This window comes from Amborella trichopoda, chromosome 8, assembly GCF_054954075.1.
Source record: "Amborella trichopoda isolate Santa Cruz 75 chromosome 8, AtrichopodaSantaCruz75HAP2 v2.0, whole genome shotgun sequence".
NCBI classification, from domain to species: Eukaryota; Viridiplantae; Streptophyta; class Magnoliopsida; order Amborellales; family Amborellaceae; genus Amborella; species Amborella trichopoda.
This window is the reverse complement of record NC_142343.1, coordinates 7,189,914-7,204,806: the sequence shown is the minus strand read 5'-3', so window position 1 is coordinate 7,204,806 and position 14,893 is coordinate 7,189,914. Positions and strand designations below refer to the sequence as shown.

General features: G+C 33.3%; 1 protein-coding gene across 1 annotated transcript; it reads left to right on the top strand.

The window, feature by feature from the left end:
- Positions 1-402: 402 nt before the first annotated feature.
- On the top strand, positions 403-5,513 carry LOC18436180 (laccase-17). The gene is made up of 5 exons (XM_006846202.4): positions 403-548; positions 659-810; positions 2,110-2,483; positions 3,405-4,373; positions 5,051-5,513. Exons 1-5 carry the CDS (start codon positions 435-437, stop codon positions 5,179-5,181), a joined length of 1,740 nt encoding a protein of 579 aa, XP_006846265.1. The 5' UTR covers positions 403-434; the 3' UTR covers positions 5,182-5,513.
- Positions 5,514-14,893: the final 9,380 nt, after the last annotated feature.

Genomic DNA, 14,893 nt, shown 5'->3' with positions numbered 1-14,893 from the left:
TCTAATTCCTGATGACTAGCATAAAAAATGCGCGACATAATCTTCACCGCTCATCATCAAGAACAGATGCTTAATGCTCACATGGCTCACCATATATCATAGACCATGGTGTATGGTACTCTTCCTCTTGATTAATTTGTGAAACAAACATCAATTAAGAATACACTTAGAAGCTAAACTAATATAAATATAGATAAAAGACAACAAGGGTCCAGAAAAGAGAGTGTGTTTTTCACTTTGGAAGCACTCTAAAGGTCAGCTTGACCCAACACTTGAATCATATACTACCTCTAGACCTTAATCCTTGTGCCTTTCCTACACCTACTCAACAGCATGCCCCACCATATATTTTCAAACAAATTTATTCCCCTATATAAACGCTAGCATGTTTCTATCATGGCCACAACTCACTCAACAAACCAAAGGAAAAGACGATGGCATCTTCTTCTCCGTCTCCAACTTTCATGGCGATCCTCCTCTGGACCCTGTGTGCCTTATGGCTGGGACCTAGGCATACTCTTGCAAGCACTAGGCACTACCTGTTCAGTGTAATCTACCTTATTTCCCTAGCTTTTGTTGCTAAGTACATGGGCCTAGTTTCACCATAACCTGGGCTCGATAATTCGGACTAAGGTGTGGGGCTATTTCGTGGGTGCAGGTTAGGCTGAAAAATATGACTCGATTGTGCCATACTAGGCAAGTGGTGACGGTGAATGGGATGGTGCCTGGCCCTAAGATCGTGGCTCGAGAGGGTGACCAAGTTGTGATCAAGGTGGTGAACCATGTGCCCAACAATGTGACCATTCACTGGTGAGCAAAAAACCCCTGAAATAAAGAAAATGGCTTACCATATTTTGCTTGGTAAACCATGGGTGCCCTATTTCTCTTTTGCTTTCTTGAAATGACATAAAATGTACTGCATCTCGTCTAACTTTGAAATATATATCTATATAAATATATATATAAATACATATGGAAGGTTTTTAGACAAATAAATTAGGAAGATATTACAAATATGAGTTATATAAGCTGAAAGAAAAGAAAAAATTCTAAAAAAAAATTGAGTTTATTTTTTGGGAAAGGTTTCTATACTTCCTCTACAACATAGAAGATATATACTCCCCCCCTTCCCCCATCCACTCGTCCAATTTAGCTAAAGTGAGCCATTGACCATTTAATCTAGATCCGACGTCTCAGAGTATTTTATTTCTAGTTTTTTTTTTTTTTTTACAAATTGAATGAATATGAAATTTGGTATGTGTCATCTTCTCAATGAGGTACACCTAAAAAAATATTAAAATTACAAATGATCAAAATACCCTTTAAAATTTTCAGAGGTATTTTTGTTATTTTATTTTATTGAGAATATTGTTTTTATATTTTTTACAAGTGCGAGTTTAAGAGACGAGTAAACGCTCACAATTTGGTGTCAAAATAATTTGTAGAAAAAATTTAAAATAAAATAGTGTAGAGATGTGACATTGTGATTGAGACCATCTCACCCGTCCATTCAGAATGAACAGATGAATATGGGGAAATATATAAATTTTGTGCAGTAGAGGAATCATAGAAAGCTTGCCCTTATTTTTTCCCCTTTGTTTTATTTTTTTCTTGAGAATTTTCAATATTTTCCTTAGAAAACCCAAAATCAGTTTATTACAAAACAAAATTTGTCTCCTAAGGAAACACTTTAGAACAAGTTTTCTCGTCTACTCCCTATTGAAGCTCAACCCAATTAACGGACTAGACCAGGCTGTCCGATTGCTCATTAGTCTCTTGGCCGGTGATCCAAAGTAAAAATTAGGTGTGGTTAAAAACTATATTTTAACCAATATTTAACTAGTTGGTTTAAACCGGTTCAACCGACTAAACAAAGTTCATCAATTTCTTTTATTATATATTTCATATTTTTAAAACATTATACCTATTTTGCTTTATATTTTAAAATCAACGCAAACAAATTAGATCAGTAATCAAACCAATTTTGTCAGGACCAAACTCATCGTGTTTTGGTGGCCGGTCGGATCTGACTAATTTATGTTGCTTATAACATGCATGCCCCTAGGAGTTAGCAAAATGTACCAAACGTTGTTCCATATACTATTACAGGCATGGCGTAAGGCAACTTCAAAGCGGATGGGCAGATGGGCCTGCATACGTGACACAGTGCCCCATTCAAACTGGCCAAACCTATGTTTATAATTTCACCATTACAGGGCAAAGAGGCACCTTACTTTGGCATGCCCATGCAACTTGGCTTAGGTCCACTATCTATGGACCCATTGTTATTTTGCCTAAGAGAGGCGTCCCATATCCATTTCCTGAGCCCCATGAGGAGATCCCAATTATCTTTGGGGAATGGTTTAATGTGGACCCTGAGGCGGTTCTTGCCCAGGCCTTGCAAACGGGTGGTGGCCCAAATGTATCTGATTCTTATACTATCAATGGCCATCCTGGTCCCCTTTACAATTGCTCAGCTAAAGGTAACAATCTCTCTCTCGCTCTCTTCTCTCTCTCTAATCTTAGATTCCTTGGGCCAGCCAGCTCGGACTCACCCAAGTAACTCCGGCTTGCCGTCCTGGCGAGCCCGAATATTCTTGAGTTGGGTGTCTAACTCGGAGATCTTAAAAAAAATCAAAATAAATTATAAAGTTTAAAAAATGAAATTTATTAGTAATATGTTTTTATTTATTTTATTATTAGTATTTTATCATATCAGTAACGATTGGAAAGTGTCTTGGAATACATATTTTTACATTTTTCGTTTTTTGGATTATTTCTAAAATACCCTTGTCACAAATTTATTTTTTCAAAATCCATTTTTGGCATTTTTTTAACCTCATGGTTTGTTTAATTTTACCTTAAAGATATCTTCCTTTTTTTTTTTTTTTGATGTTTTTAATTAATTTTTTTAGAGTGATTTACATAAGGATCCTAATTTTTTTCCTAAAATACAAAATCCCCTAATTATTAGTGGAAATTACAAAAAAAATCGATCAACCCCTTTTTTTTTCAAAATTGCCCCTTGGTCCGATGACATCTTCAGACCAAATTTAAATTTTTGTTTTTAATTTTCATCAGTAGGGCACCACCCTAAAGCTTGGGGTATTGCCCTACTAAAGAAAAAACTATATATATATATATAAAAAAGTCAAATTTAGACCGAAGATTTTATTATCAGACCGAAAGGTAATTTTGAAAAAAAAACAAAAAAAAAGCAGGTTGATCGATCTTTTTTGTAATTTCTACTTATAAAGAAAGCATTTCGTATTTTAAAAAACAATTTAGGGCTTGTATGTAAAATCACTTGGTTTTTTATTTCTCGACACTTTTGGCCCTAGCCAATTTGGCAACTACTCGGCCCGAGTATGTTCTAAATACTGATTGCTATTCCTGCTCAACAGACACATTCAAGCTCAAAGTGGAGCGTGGCAAAACCTACCTGCTGCGCCTCATCAGCGCTGCCCTCAACGACGAGCTCTTCTTCTCCATTGCCAACCACTCCCTCACTGTCGTTGAGGCTGACGCCATCTATGTCAAGCCCTTCACCACCGACATCGTCCTCATAACCCCAGGCCAAACCACCAACGTCCTCCTCACAGCTAAGCCCAATCCCCCGAAAACCACATTCGTCATGGCCGCCCGTCCCTATGTTACAGGTCAAGGAAGCTTCGACAACTCCACCACTACCGGAATCCTCGAATACCACAGTCCCTCTCTCGGCAACTCTTCCCCCTCAATAACTAAGCTCCCCCTCCTCCTCCCTACTCTTCCTGCCCTAAATGATACCAACTTTGCTGCTAATTTTAGTCGAAGGTTTCGCAGTCTGGCTTCGAAGCAGTTTCCTGCAAATGTACCACAGACAGTAGACCGGAAATTCTTGTTTACTGTAGGGCTTGGGACGAACCCGTGCCCCAATAACCAGACCTGTCAGGGGCCCAATGGCTCCATGTTCACGGCCTCCATCAATAATGTTTCATTCTCAATGCCCACAACTGCCATGCTCCAGGCTCACTTCTTCGGGCAGTCTGCCGGAGTTTACACTACAGATTTTCCAGAGAACCCACCGATTCCTTTTAATTACACGGGCGCTCCGCCTAATAACACGCTTGTGATGAGTGGAACAAAGGTGGAAGTGCTGCGCTTCAACACGAGCGTAGAACTCGTGTTGCAGGATACTGGAATCCTTGGAGCTGAGAGCCATCCTCTGCATCTTCATGGCTTCAACTTCTTTATTGTGGGACAAGGCTTTGGGAACTATGATCCCTCAAAAGACCCTGCAAAGTTTAATTTGGTGGATCCTATGGAGAGGAACACCGCAGGGGTGCCGAGTGGTGGTTGGTTGGCTCTGCGTTTCCTTGCTGATAATCCTGGTACTATTGAACTACTTGCTATGACTGTTTGTGCGGCTTTGTTTCCTAACTCACCTCTATGTGATTCTCTGTGTGTGCTGTGTTGGTGAGAAAAATGAAGTAATTGGATGTTTAATCGGATGAAAATATTAATTTTTTTAAAAAAATTTAATATAAATAAAATATATATATAATAAAAAAAAAATTTCTATGCTTCAGCCAAGAGAGGCCCAATCATACCAAAGCGGGCTAAAGCAGGTCGAAGCTAATGCACCGGAGCTTCTCTTTGCTTCGATCTTGGCCTAAAATCCGAGCTTCAGATCTGATAGCACTGGTTTGCGCATGATAGATATTGTTTATATAGATTGTGCATGAGAGAGAGAGATTGTTTGTGCGGTTTGTGTAGAGTTGGCAATGGGTTGGGCTTTCAGAGGGGCCAACTTTGGCATTAGCCTGATCCTAGACCCTGTAGGCCCAGCCGGCCCTAGCCCTAGCCCTATTCGGACGTGCTAAACACAATTAAGGAAAAATAATAATAATAAAGAAAAAGAGAATTTGGCCGGAAAAAATGCTAGCCTTGGTCTAGGACTTACCCGGCCTGGACCTTAGCCCATTGCCCCCTAAGTTTGTGTATGAAAGAGGAAGAGAGAGAGGAGTTTATGTTGTGTTGATTGGTGAGTTGATGGATTTTGTGATAGGTGTGTGGCTCATGCATTGTCACTTGGAAGTGCACACAAGCTGGGGCCTAAAGATGGCTTGGCTGGTATCGGACGGCACGCTCCCCAACCAGAAGCTTCCTCCTCCACCGTCCGATCTCCCCAAGTGTTGATCGCGGACCGCGTTCAGTCATTTATGAGATGCTTCCTTCTTAACTTATTCCTTCTTCCCAATTTTCCTTCAATTCCTGCATCCTTTTTTCCGTGGAGAAGAAGGAATGCAACTCGGACCTCGCCCTTGATAAATTTTTTGGTGTCCAATATTTTGCTTATATGAATTTGTAATAATTATTGCTAATTTTATAAATTTTTCTCCACTCAAGGATTTGTTCACTTGCCTTGGCTTTTTATGATGGGTGTGGTTTTGTATAAGGTTGCAACCTTAAACAATACAATTGTGGTGCACCTCTAAATTTTATTATAAATGTAATTTTTATTTCAAAAATTCTTTGGATGGTTCAAGAATCTATTTTCATTTCTAATTATACAATTTAAACTCTATAAATGGTTCAAATCAAATCAATCTATAAACACATGAAAATCTTGATAATGGACGGTCCATATAATGTGTTGCAAGATACACTATTTTGTGGATTCAAAATCTATTTCCCCTTTATATTCATACATCTTGATATCGAGATGATCAATTAGATGGTCTTCCAACATCCAAACAGCCTTTTATGATGGAGTTTTGAGGTACATCTTTAATTCTACATTCTATGGTTGCAACTTACATAAACTTCTTCTGTTTATGTTTATTTTTCCTTTATCCTCTCTCCTTTTAGTCCTTTTAGAGCGAATTATGAACCAATACCAAAAAGAAAAAAAAACTAAAAAACGAAAATAAGTCTATTTTGTGTAAAAATTACATGTTGGTCAATTTGAGGTTTTTTTATTTTTTTTTTAAATTGCCCCTCGGTCAAAGGATACTAACATTGGACAGCATTTTATTTTATTTTTTTTTGAGTTTTTTTATTTTATTTTATTTTTTTATAGTAGAGTTAAAGCTAATATTTCGGGTAATGCCCAGTAGGTCCGATGTTAGCATCGTCGGACTATCTTCTATGGTGCTCTTCAAGGCGGTTTGACATTGGAATCCTCGGACCGACTTTGTTAAGAATTCAAAGGTGGACCAAGCTGCCCATTCTCAAACTTCTCTCTGTGGTGCTCTCTAGGGTGATTTGAGGTTGGCATCTTCATACAACATTAGCATCCTCGGACTGCCTTTTAGACTGGGCACTGCCCCTCACATTAGTGCGTTGCCCTACTAATGACAACAAAAAAAAAAAGGTAAAACAATTAATTTTTTTTAAAAGTGGCCATCTTGAGGTAATTTTTTTTAAAAAAATAATTAAAAAATGGGTTGACCGATCTTTTGTGTATTTTTTGTCTAAAATTGGCCCATATCATATTTTCCTATTTTTTTGTATCAATACGTAAATTACTCTTCCTTTTATTTCGTTTTAGTATAACTAGTAATATGCACGTGTGTTGTACGTGATATTTAGTATTAATCACTGAAACATATTTATCATTGAAAAATATTTTCAATAAAACATTTATGGGGTCAATATTATCTATTTTTCTTGCTTTCATGTAACAAGGTTTTGCGTTTCTTTTTTTTAATTTTTTCAATTACTTTTTGGGTACAAAAATTAGTTATAATTATCATACAATTATAAAATTTGAACAAAAAAAATAAATTATTTTTACCAATATCTAATTTTTATAATTATTATAGAAATATATGTGTATAGAAAATACTTAGACTTTAGGCAGTCAACAAAAAATTATTAATATAATATTCTAATAAGAATAAATATTTCTCCATAAATTTAATTTATTTTACTCTAATGATAATTACATTACAGTATTTTACAATTGATTTATTACAATATATTAAAATATAATATATATCATATCTATTATCTAATCACGAGGATAAAGAGGAGAGAGAGCATGCATGGAAAGATAATAAATTTTTAAATAATAAAATTTCTAAAATAATATTTTTTTTAATTACAATTATAGTATTTAATTATAACGGTAACATTCTAATAAAAATAAATTATTCTTACTAATACCTGCTTTTTACAATTATTGTAGAACTTTTCATGTAGCAAGGCTTTTTTTATTCTAATTACTTTTTGAGGAAAAATTATTTATAATTATGAGATTAGAGCAACAAATACAATTATTTTTATCAATATCTAATTTTTATAACTATTATAGAAATGATAATTATAAAAATTGTATTTTGACTTGAGGGAATCAAGGAAAAATTTTAAATATAATATTATAATAAGAATAAATTATTCTAATGAAATTTAATTTATTATAATTATAATTACATTACATTATTTTACAATATATGTATTGCAAAATAAATAATATTTTTCTCATGATCATAAATATAATATTCTAATAAGAATAAATTATTCTAATTAAATTTAATTTATTATTTATTATAATTATAATTATAATTACATTGCATTATTTTACAATTTATGTATTGTAAAATAACAATATTTCTCTCATGATCATGAGAATGAGTAATCTCCTCAGAGGAAGAGAGAGAATATGTATCTTTTTGTAGTTTCTATTTACAGATACATAGCATATAAATAAAATCAACCATTATCTAAACTTATCATATTTTGTATTTTTATATCTTAATTAAAGATATACATATACGAAGAGGGAATTGGGTAAGGACATTAGGATAGAGAGAGAAGAATATATATATATATATATATATATATATATATATATATATATATATATATATATAGTTTGTATAGAGCCTAGGCTCTAAACAATCAAATTAGAACCTACCTTCAAATAGTGTCAAGAAATATGATTTCAATATCGGAAATCTTTTCGATAGCTTTAAAATATATTTTCATCTTTATTTATAAAGTTTAAAGGTTCAAAAATAGTTTAGATCGAGATATCTATGAAAACTTGAAAATCTTGAAAATTGACGGTCCATAAACACATTACAAGATACACTATTTTCAAAACTTGAAAACCATTTTTTTCTCATGTCTATGCATCTTGATGTCGAGATGATCAATTTGAGGATATTTGGGCATCAAAACAGCCTCTTCTAGTGAAAGTTTTGAGGTAAGCTCAAATTTGATTGTTTAGAGCCTCGGCTGTATATTATTGTTATTGTTATTATTGTTGTTATTATTATTATTATTATTATTATTATTATTATTATTATTATTATTATTATTATTATTATTATTATTATTATTATTATTATTATTATTATTATTCTTTTATTTTATTTTTATCTTATAAGGTAAGGCTCATTGATCTTGAATACTATAAAAAACTGATTATTTTTCTTTTTGATTATGATGTTAACTGATAAATCGACTTTGTTTCTATCTCAAATTTACTTTTTAATTTTGTTTCATAATAAATAGTTCAAAAGACGCAATAATACACCTAGAAAATAGCATGAGAAAGCTATTACTGTCATAAAACACACTAATATAATGTTAGAATATTTATAAAAATTAAAATATAACAAAATGTAGTTAAAATTGTAAAGAGTGAAATTGAGATAAAAACAAATTTGATAATTTTTCATAAGAATCAACGTAAAAGGAAAATTCATTTTTTCATTAGCATTTAAGATCCATGGGTTTTACCTTATACGATAAAAATAACTTATAAAATTAAAATTAAAATATTATTTCATAATAAAAGCATAATACAATTAGAAAATAGCAAGAGAAAGCTAGAAAGATAATAACATAAATAAATAAGTTATAGGCAATCAAAATAAAAAATAAAGAAAATAATAATAATAATAATAATGACGATGATGATGATGATGATGATTAAGATGATGATGATGATGATGATGATGGTGATGATGATGATGATGATGATGATGATGATGATGATGATGATGATGATGATAATAGTAATAATTAGTATTAGTTTATTACTATGTCCAAGTTTATAATAAAAAAATTAGAACTATTCAAGAATGTGAATCTTTAGTTGTTTCAATCTAATTGAGTTTCACGACCTGTGAGAGAGAGATCAAACTACTTATTTTATATATGTAAAAAAATCATATTACAATTTGAAAAATATATGTAATAGAGATAGAGACAGACACACCTTCTACTTTTCTCTTGGGAAAATATTTCCAAGCTAAAAAGTCCTTGTGAGAGATCAATAAAGAAATGAACTTGAGAGAGAGACAAATAAATATATTGTTTTCTCATAGGTTAAGATGTGGCGTGATAGGCTTTTGGGCTTGGGTGTGAGGGTTTGCAGTGAGAGAGGATGGAAGAGGTTTTTCTTGAGAAGATATTTTGGGAAGGAGAGAGAGAGATTGAAAGTGATGAGTGAAATAGGGGAGAGATTTAAGATGAGAGTTATCACATATGTATTAATTACAATTAATTAAAAGTAGTGCAAGTTACGCAAAATAAAAAAGTGTATTACATAAAAAAAGGAACTAATATAGTAGGAATATTGGCTTTCTTTATTATACATTTTTTTGGGAGTTGTCACATTAAAAAATATTAACTACAAGTACTGCAAAATAGAGAAAATAAAGAAAGAGAGAAACCATGGGGAGGGAGAGAGTTATGATAAATAGGAAATAGAGAGATTTTAAAAAAGAGCAATGATCCAATGCAATAGTTGAGAGGGAGGGATAGAGGAATGTAGATTATATATGAGAGAGACATTTGAGATGGAGGGATTTTATAAAAGAGGGCGAGAGAGAGAGATAGTAGAGAGGGAAATTGTAGATGATATAAATAAAGAAAAGATAAAAGATTTTAAGAAAATAAATGGGAGATAAATTTTAGGAAAGAGGGAGTGAGAAATAAAAACTGTAGAGAAGGAAACCATAGATGATATAAATAAGGGAGAGATGAGAGATTTTAGAAAAGAGGGAGAGATATAAACGATAGATAATATAAATAAGAGAGAGATAAGAGAAAGAATTTAAGAAAGATGAAAGAATTTTTTAATGAGAAAAGGACATGTGGAGGAAAAATAAAGGGGGTCATTCTCTCCCTTAAATATAACTAGTAATATGCACGTGTGTTGCACGTGATATTTAATATTAATCATTGAAAAAATTTCAATGAAACATGATATTAGAGAGAGAATTTAATACATTTATCTTCACAATTATATATTTTATTAATTAATAACAAACGTGATAGTAAATATTTTTTTAATATATTATTAATTAATACAAATTCATTTGACATAAAATAAAAATAATAAAGGTAATTTAAAAAATAATTTAAATTATATAAATAAAACTAATAAATAAATTTATGCAGGATCTTACTAATGCTAATATCCAATATATTACTTTAAGGCATTAGATCATATTAATGTTTATATCTAATATATTAGCCCATTAAGGCATACTCAAGAAGCATTAACCTTATTATAAACAAAAGATTGATAAGAATTTATATATATTTATTAATACCTAATTTCAAAAATAACATAGGGGAGAGAGATTTAGGGGGAGAGGTGAGATTAACCCATGTTTCTTTTCTTAACCCACATGTTATCCATTAAAAATAGACATGGGAAATGGTAACTTGAGTGAAAGGGGTAAATTATCATAAATAAAAATATGTACATTTTTTATTGGGTTGAGGGCTTTTTGTTGTGCATGGGAAATAATGATTTGAATGTGAGAGAGATAAATTATGTTTTAAAAAAGTGCATGTTTATTAGTGGGGGATGTGCATTTTCAAAACGTCGTATTTTTTCTATTGCATTAACTTTAAAAGTATAAAATTTATTTAAAAAGCGTGAACAAAAGAAATAATTCAAATATACTATTTTTCATAAAAAAAATACTAAAGTCGATTAAAAGATAATCAAGAGGCATATAGTGTAAATAAAAAATAGTAAGGAAAACATTAGAGGAGACGGGATCACATCATATCAGTTATGAATGATTTTAATAATTCAAATTTCATAATTAGAAAATAAAATATATTTAAGTATCTCAAAAAGTAAAGAATCAAATTTGGTATATGTTGAATTACATTAAAAAATAAAATATTGTATTGTCATTAAAAAAATAATGTAATATTAAAATAGTCATAAAAACTTTTAAAATATAAAAATTATAGTTAAAATATGCAAAGACTAGAACTAAAATTATTATTTTATTTGATTTCTATTATTAATATTAATAATATTATTATTTTATTTTTAAAATGCAATAATCATAAAAAGACTAAAATAATATTATTATAATTTTATTTTTATTAAAAAATAATAAAAATTCTAAACCATTAGGGAGTTGAGGTGGATGAGATTTGACTCTTTTTTAACCTTCTTTCAATTTTGAAAACCCAACGAACTCGTTTGAACAAGTTTTGATCCATGAGAAAACTCAGGAGAGAAGATACATCTAGTCTTTTAACTACTAAATTGTCAAAATTGTCTATATGTTTGAATATGCATCAATTCAATGGCTATAGATATCCAATGAGAAATTACTTTTCCATGAAAACTTTCAGCCAGCTAGAGGACTCCGAGACGAAAAACATGGTCTAGGTCTCGCTCAATTTGGATTATAATAGAGAGAGAGTTATGCTTCTTTGAAGTTAGGGTATTTCTGTTGTCATTTTGAGTAGAAATATGCAAATGACAAGATTAATAACTTGACACCCTTAGAAGATATAATTTTGAAAATTTGATGTGTTGCAAGTCTTCAATAAGAAAATGCCTAGCAATTTAGGAGATATAGGAATTTTGTCAGTTAAAACCTGATGTCAGATGCGGCTCAAACCACTTTTACATGGAGAATTCTTACCGTCTGGCTTTCTTAGGGCTAATTAAGCTCCGAGTCAAGATCCCAATGGCTTTAGTCCCATTGAAAAAGTCCTAGATTGAAAGATATGTCGATTTTACTGGGTGTATATCATCTTAACTGCTCAACTGACAATGCACCTGAGCACTTATTGCCAAAGATAGTGATAATAGCACTAAACCTATTGTCATACGACTATTTTGCCACCCCAAATATGATCTTTCTATAGGTTAAAAGTCAATTTCCATGTATAAAAGACGATTCAGTTGTTTAAGCCATCTTAACGGATGGTGGGTTGTGAGATTGTCTCAAATGATGTCCAAAGCTGAAGAATTTCGGATGAAAAACATATAAATAGCCAAACATTGATGTCCACAAAGTTTCATCTCCATCTGACATGATTTGGAAACGTTTCATATTTTCAGTGACGAAGTGTCAACCTATACCCAAACTATCCCCAAATAGGATGTGGTGGCATATATTGGCCTTGGGATCATTGATCCCATTTTCTGGTCTCAATTTGAGATTTGTGAGAGTATATTCTACTGTTCTGGTCTATTTAGCTGACCGAATTCTGCAAAACTTGCCAACTTATATCGGAACTTCCCCCCATATAGAGCAGAGAGGCATATATTGGCCTCGGGATCATTGATCCCAAAGTCTGGTGACAGTATAGTAGTGGGTCCAACAGTTAAGGCATATATTTGATCAGCAACGGAACTTTCTAAGGCATATGAGGCCTCTCCAATCACATAAATTCTTTAATATGGTATCTTGAAGAATTTTTTGCAGACATTATGATGCTTGATCGCTAACGAGACCATCTATATGATAAGCTTATATGTGTTCTGGCAACTGTTCGATTAGACCTCAAGGTTGATTTCATCCCTTGATTTTATGCATTCCATCTCGGTATAAGGTGTACAGAAATCACCCCCAACAACATCGCCCCGAAAGTGACACGTGTGGCATTGTTTGGTCATTCATAAACCGTTGTTAGTGAAAACTGACTTTTTGGCAGTTAGGCGTCCTTCACATTGTTATGACGCTTGAAAATTTTGAGGCTATGCTCAGGATGCTATTTTTATGGGTTTGGCTGATTCTGTCTTTAAAAACATATCTTTAATCGTATGTTTTATTTTCCTCTTTAGACTTTCATGATAGCCATCACCCTCATTGGTCTCCACATTGTTTTTTTCAAAAATATAAGCTTCTTTATTTTAGCAATTGGGTACTTTCAAAACATGTCAATCCATCTGAAGACTATCCGTCCAAATACGAAAGCACTTATCAGTTCTCTTTGATCGTGCCCTATTCTTAGCTGCTCGGCTCTCCCTATTTGTGGTATCTCATTCATGGCACCACGAATTTCTCTTCCAATCCATCTCATGGCCCCCATCATGTTAGGTCGAATGTTCTCCTCATTCTTGTTTTTCCATGATGTAAAGAAGGGAAACTTTTAGGGGGAAAACCTTCCATATGCCTCCTAACAGAGAGTATGGGTAACTGATGCTCATAGTCAGAGACCCCAAAACAAATACCACATAGTTTAAAGTCATACGGAAGGGACCATCTAGTGGTTTTTTAGGTCTTATGTCATGGACCAAATGATAGGCGGTTTAGGGTCATGCATTACAAACTTGACAGCGATGTTTTAGGTCATACGTCGTGGACCTTTATATGATGATTAATTTGAAGTCATACGTCGTGGTCAGAGTGTTTCAGGTAATCTTCCCTGTTAATCTTTTTGGCTCTCCCTAACAATCTTCAAAACCTAGTAGATGATTTTATTGAATGCTTCAGCTTGCCCATTTTCTTGAGGATTATACATGGTCGAGTATCTACAATTAATATGAAGTTGATTGACCAATTGGGTTATTTGGTCATGTTTTTAACTGAGTGCCATTGTCGGATGTTATCCTGTCAGTCATGCTGAGCCTGTAGATACTATGGTGGAGGACAAAATCTGCGACAACTTTTCGTGTCACTCTTTTCAGTGGGACGACCTCCGTCAAACTTTGAAAACTAGTTAGATGAGGATGAGATGGGTCTTACGATGTCCATTCTCCTAACGAGAATGGCTGTGCTATAGACAGAGGATGCAGCGGTTCTGGGGCTTGATGCATAAAGTCCCCATGTATCTGGCAAAAATAATACCCAAGCCTCTGTATTTGGCCATATAGTTTAGGTTTAGACTGATGCATGTTGTATTTTCTTGAATGCACTTCTTCTGTTGCCGATCATTCTTCTTCATGTGACAGACAACAGAGTAGAAGCCCATCATAAGACCGGCAATAGAGCATGTCTTCCATGGTTAGAGAATGAGTGGCATGCCTTCTTAATGTGTGCCTTTCTTTCCTTTCTAGTAGCAATCTTCCATGTAGAATAAAATCGAGAAAGGTTTGTCTCCGATGTCCTTCAGTTTCCTCTTTACAGGAGATAGTGTTTATAGGAGCTTACTCGTACTATTCTAATTCCCTTATATATCCCAAGGATGAAGGGCAAACTCGACCACAAACCACTCTGCATCTTCTAAGTCAGGTCCTTCTTTCATGAGAATGAAACCCATTCTTGAATTAAGACGTATGTATTCCCAGTTCTAGAGTCATTGTGGCCCAAGTTTTGCTAAAAAATCGGCTTGGACCTCGCGACCGTGAGCTATGTGGGTTAGAGTAGCATCATCTAGTTTTTCCAAGAGATACCTCGTGGTATTGTAATATGGCTTAGAGTTATGATTTCCTGACTCGTATATCCCTTTTAATTGACGGACTAAAAGTTGGGAGTCACCAATGATATTTAGGAACCCCTATGTCCATTTCAAGGGAGTGACCCCCCTCCTGGAGTTACGAATAGAACTCTGGCGCCTGAACCCTTTCCTTGGGATGCTCCATAAAAAAACAGTTGCCACCATGATTCATCACCCATGACATGTAACAGCTCTTCATATGGGAGGTCTTCATTAACTGGAGATCCTTTTAGTAGGGGATGAGAGG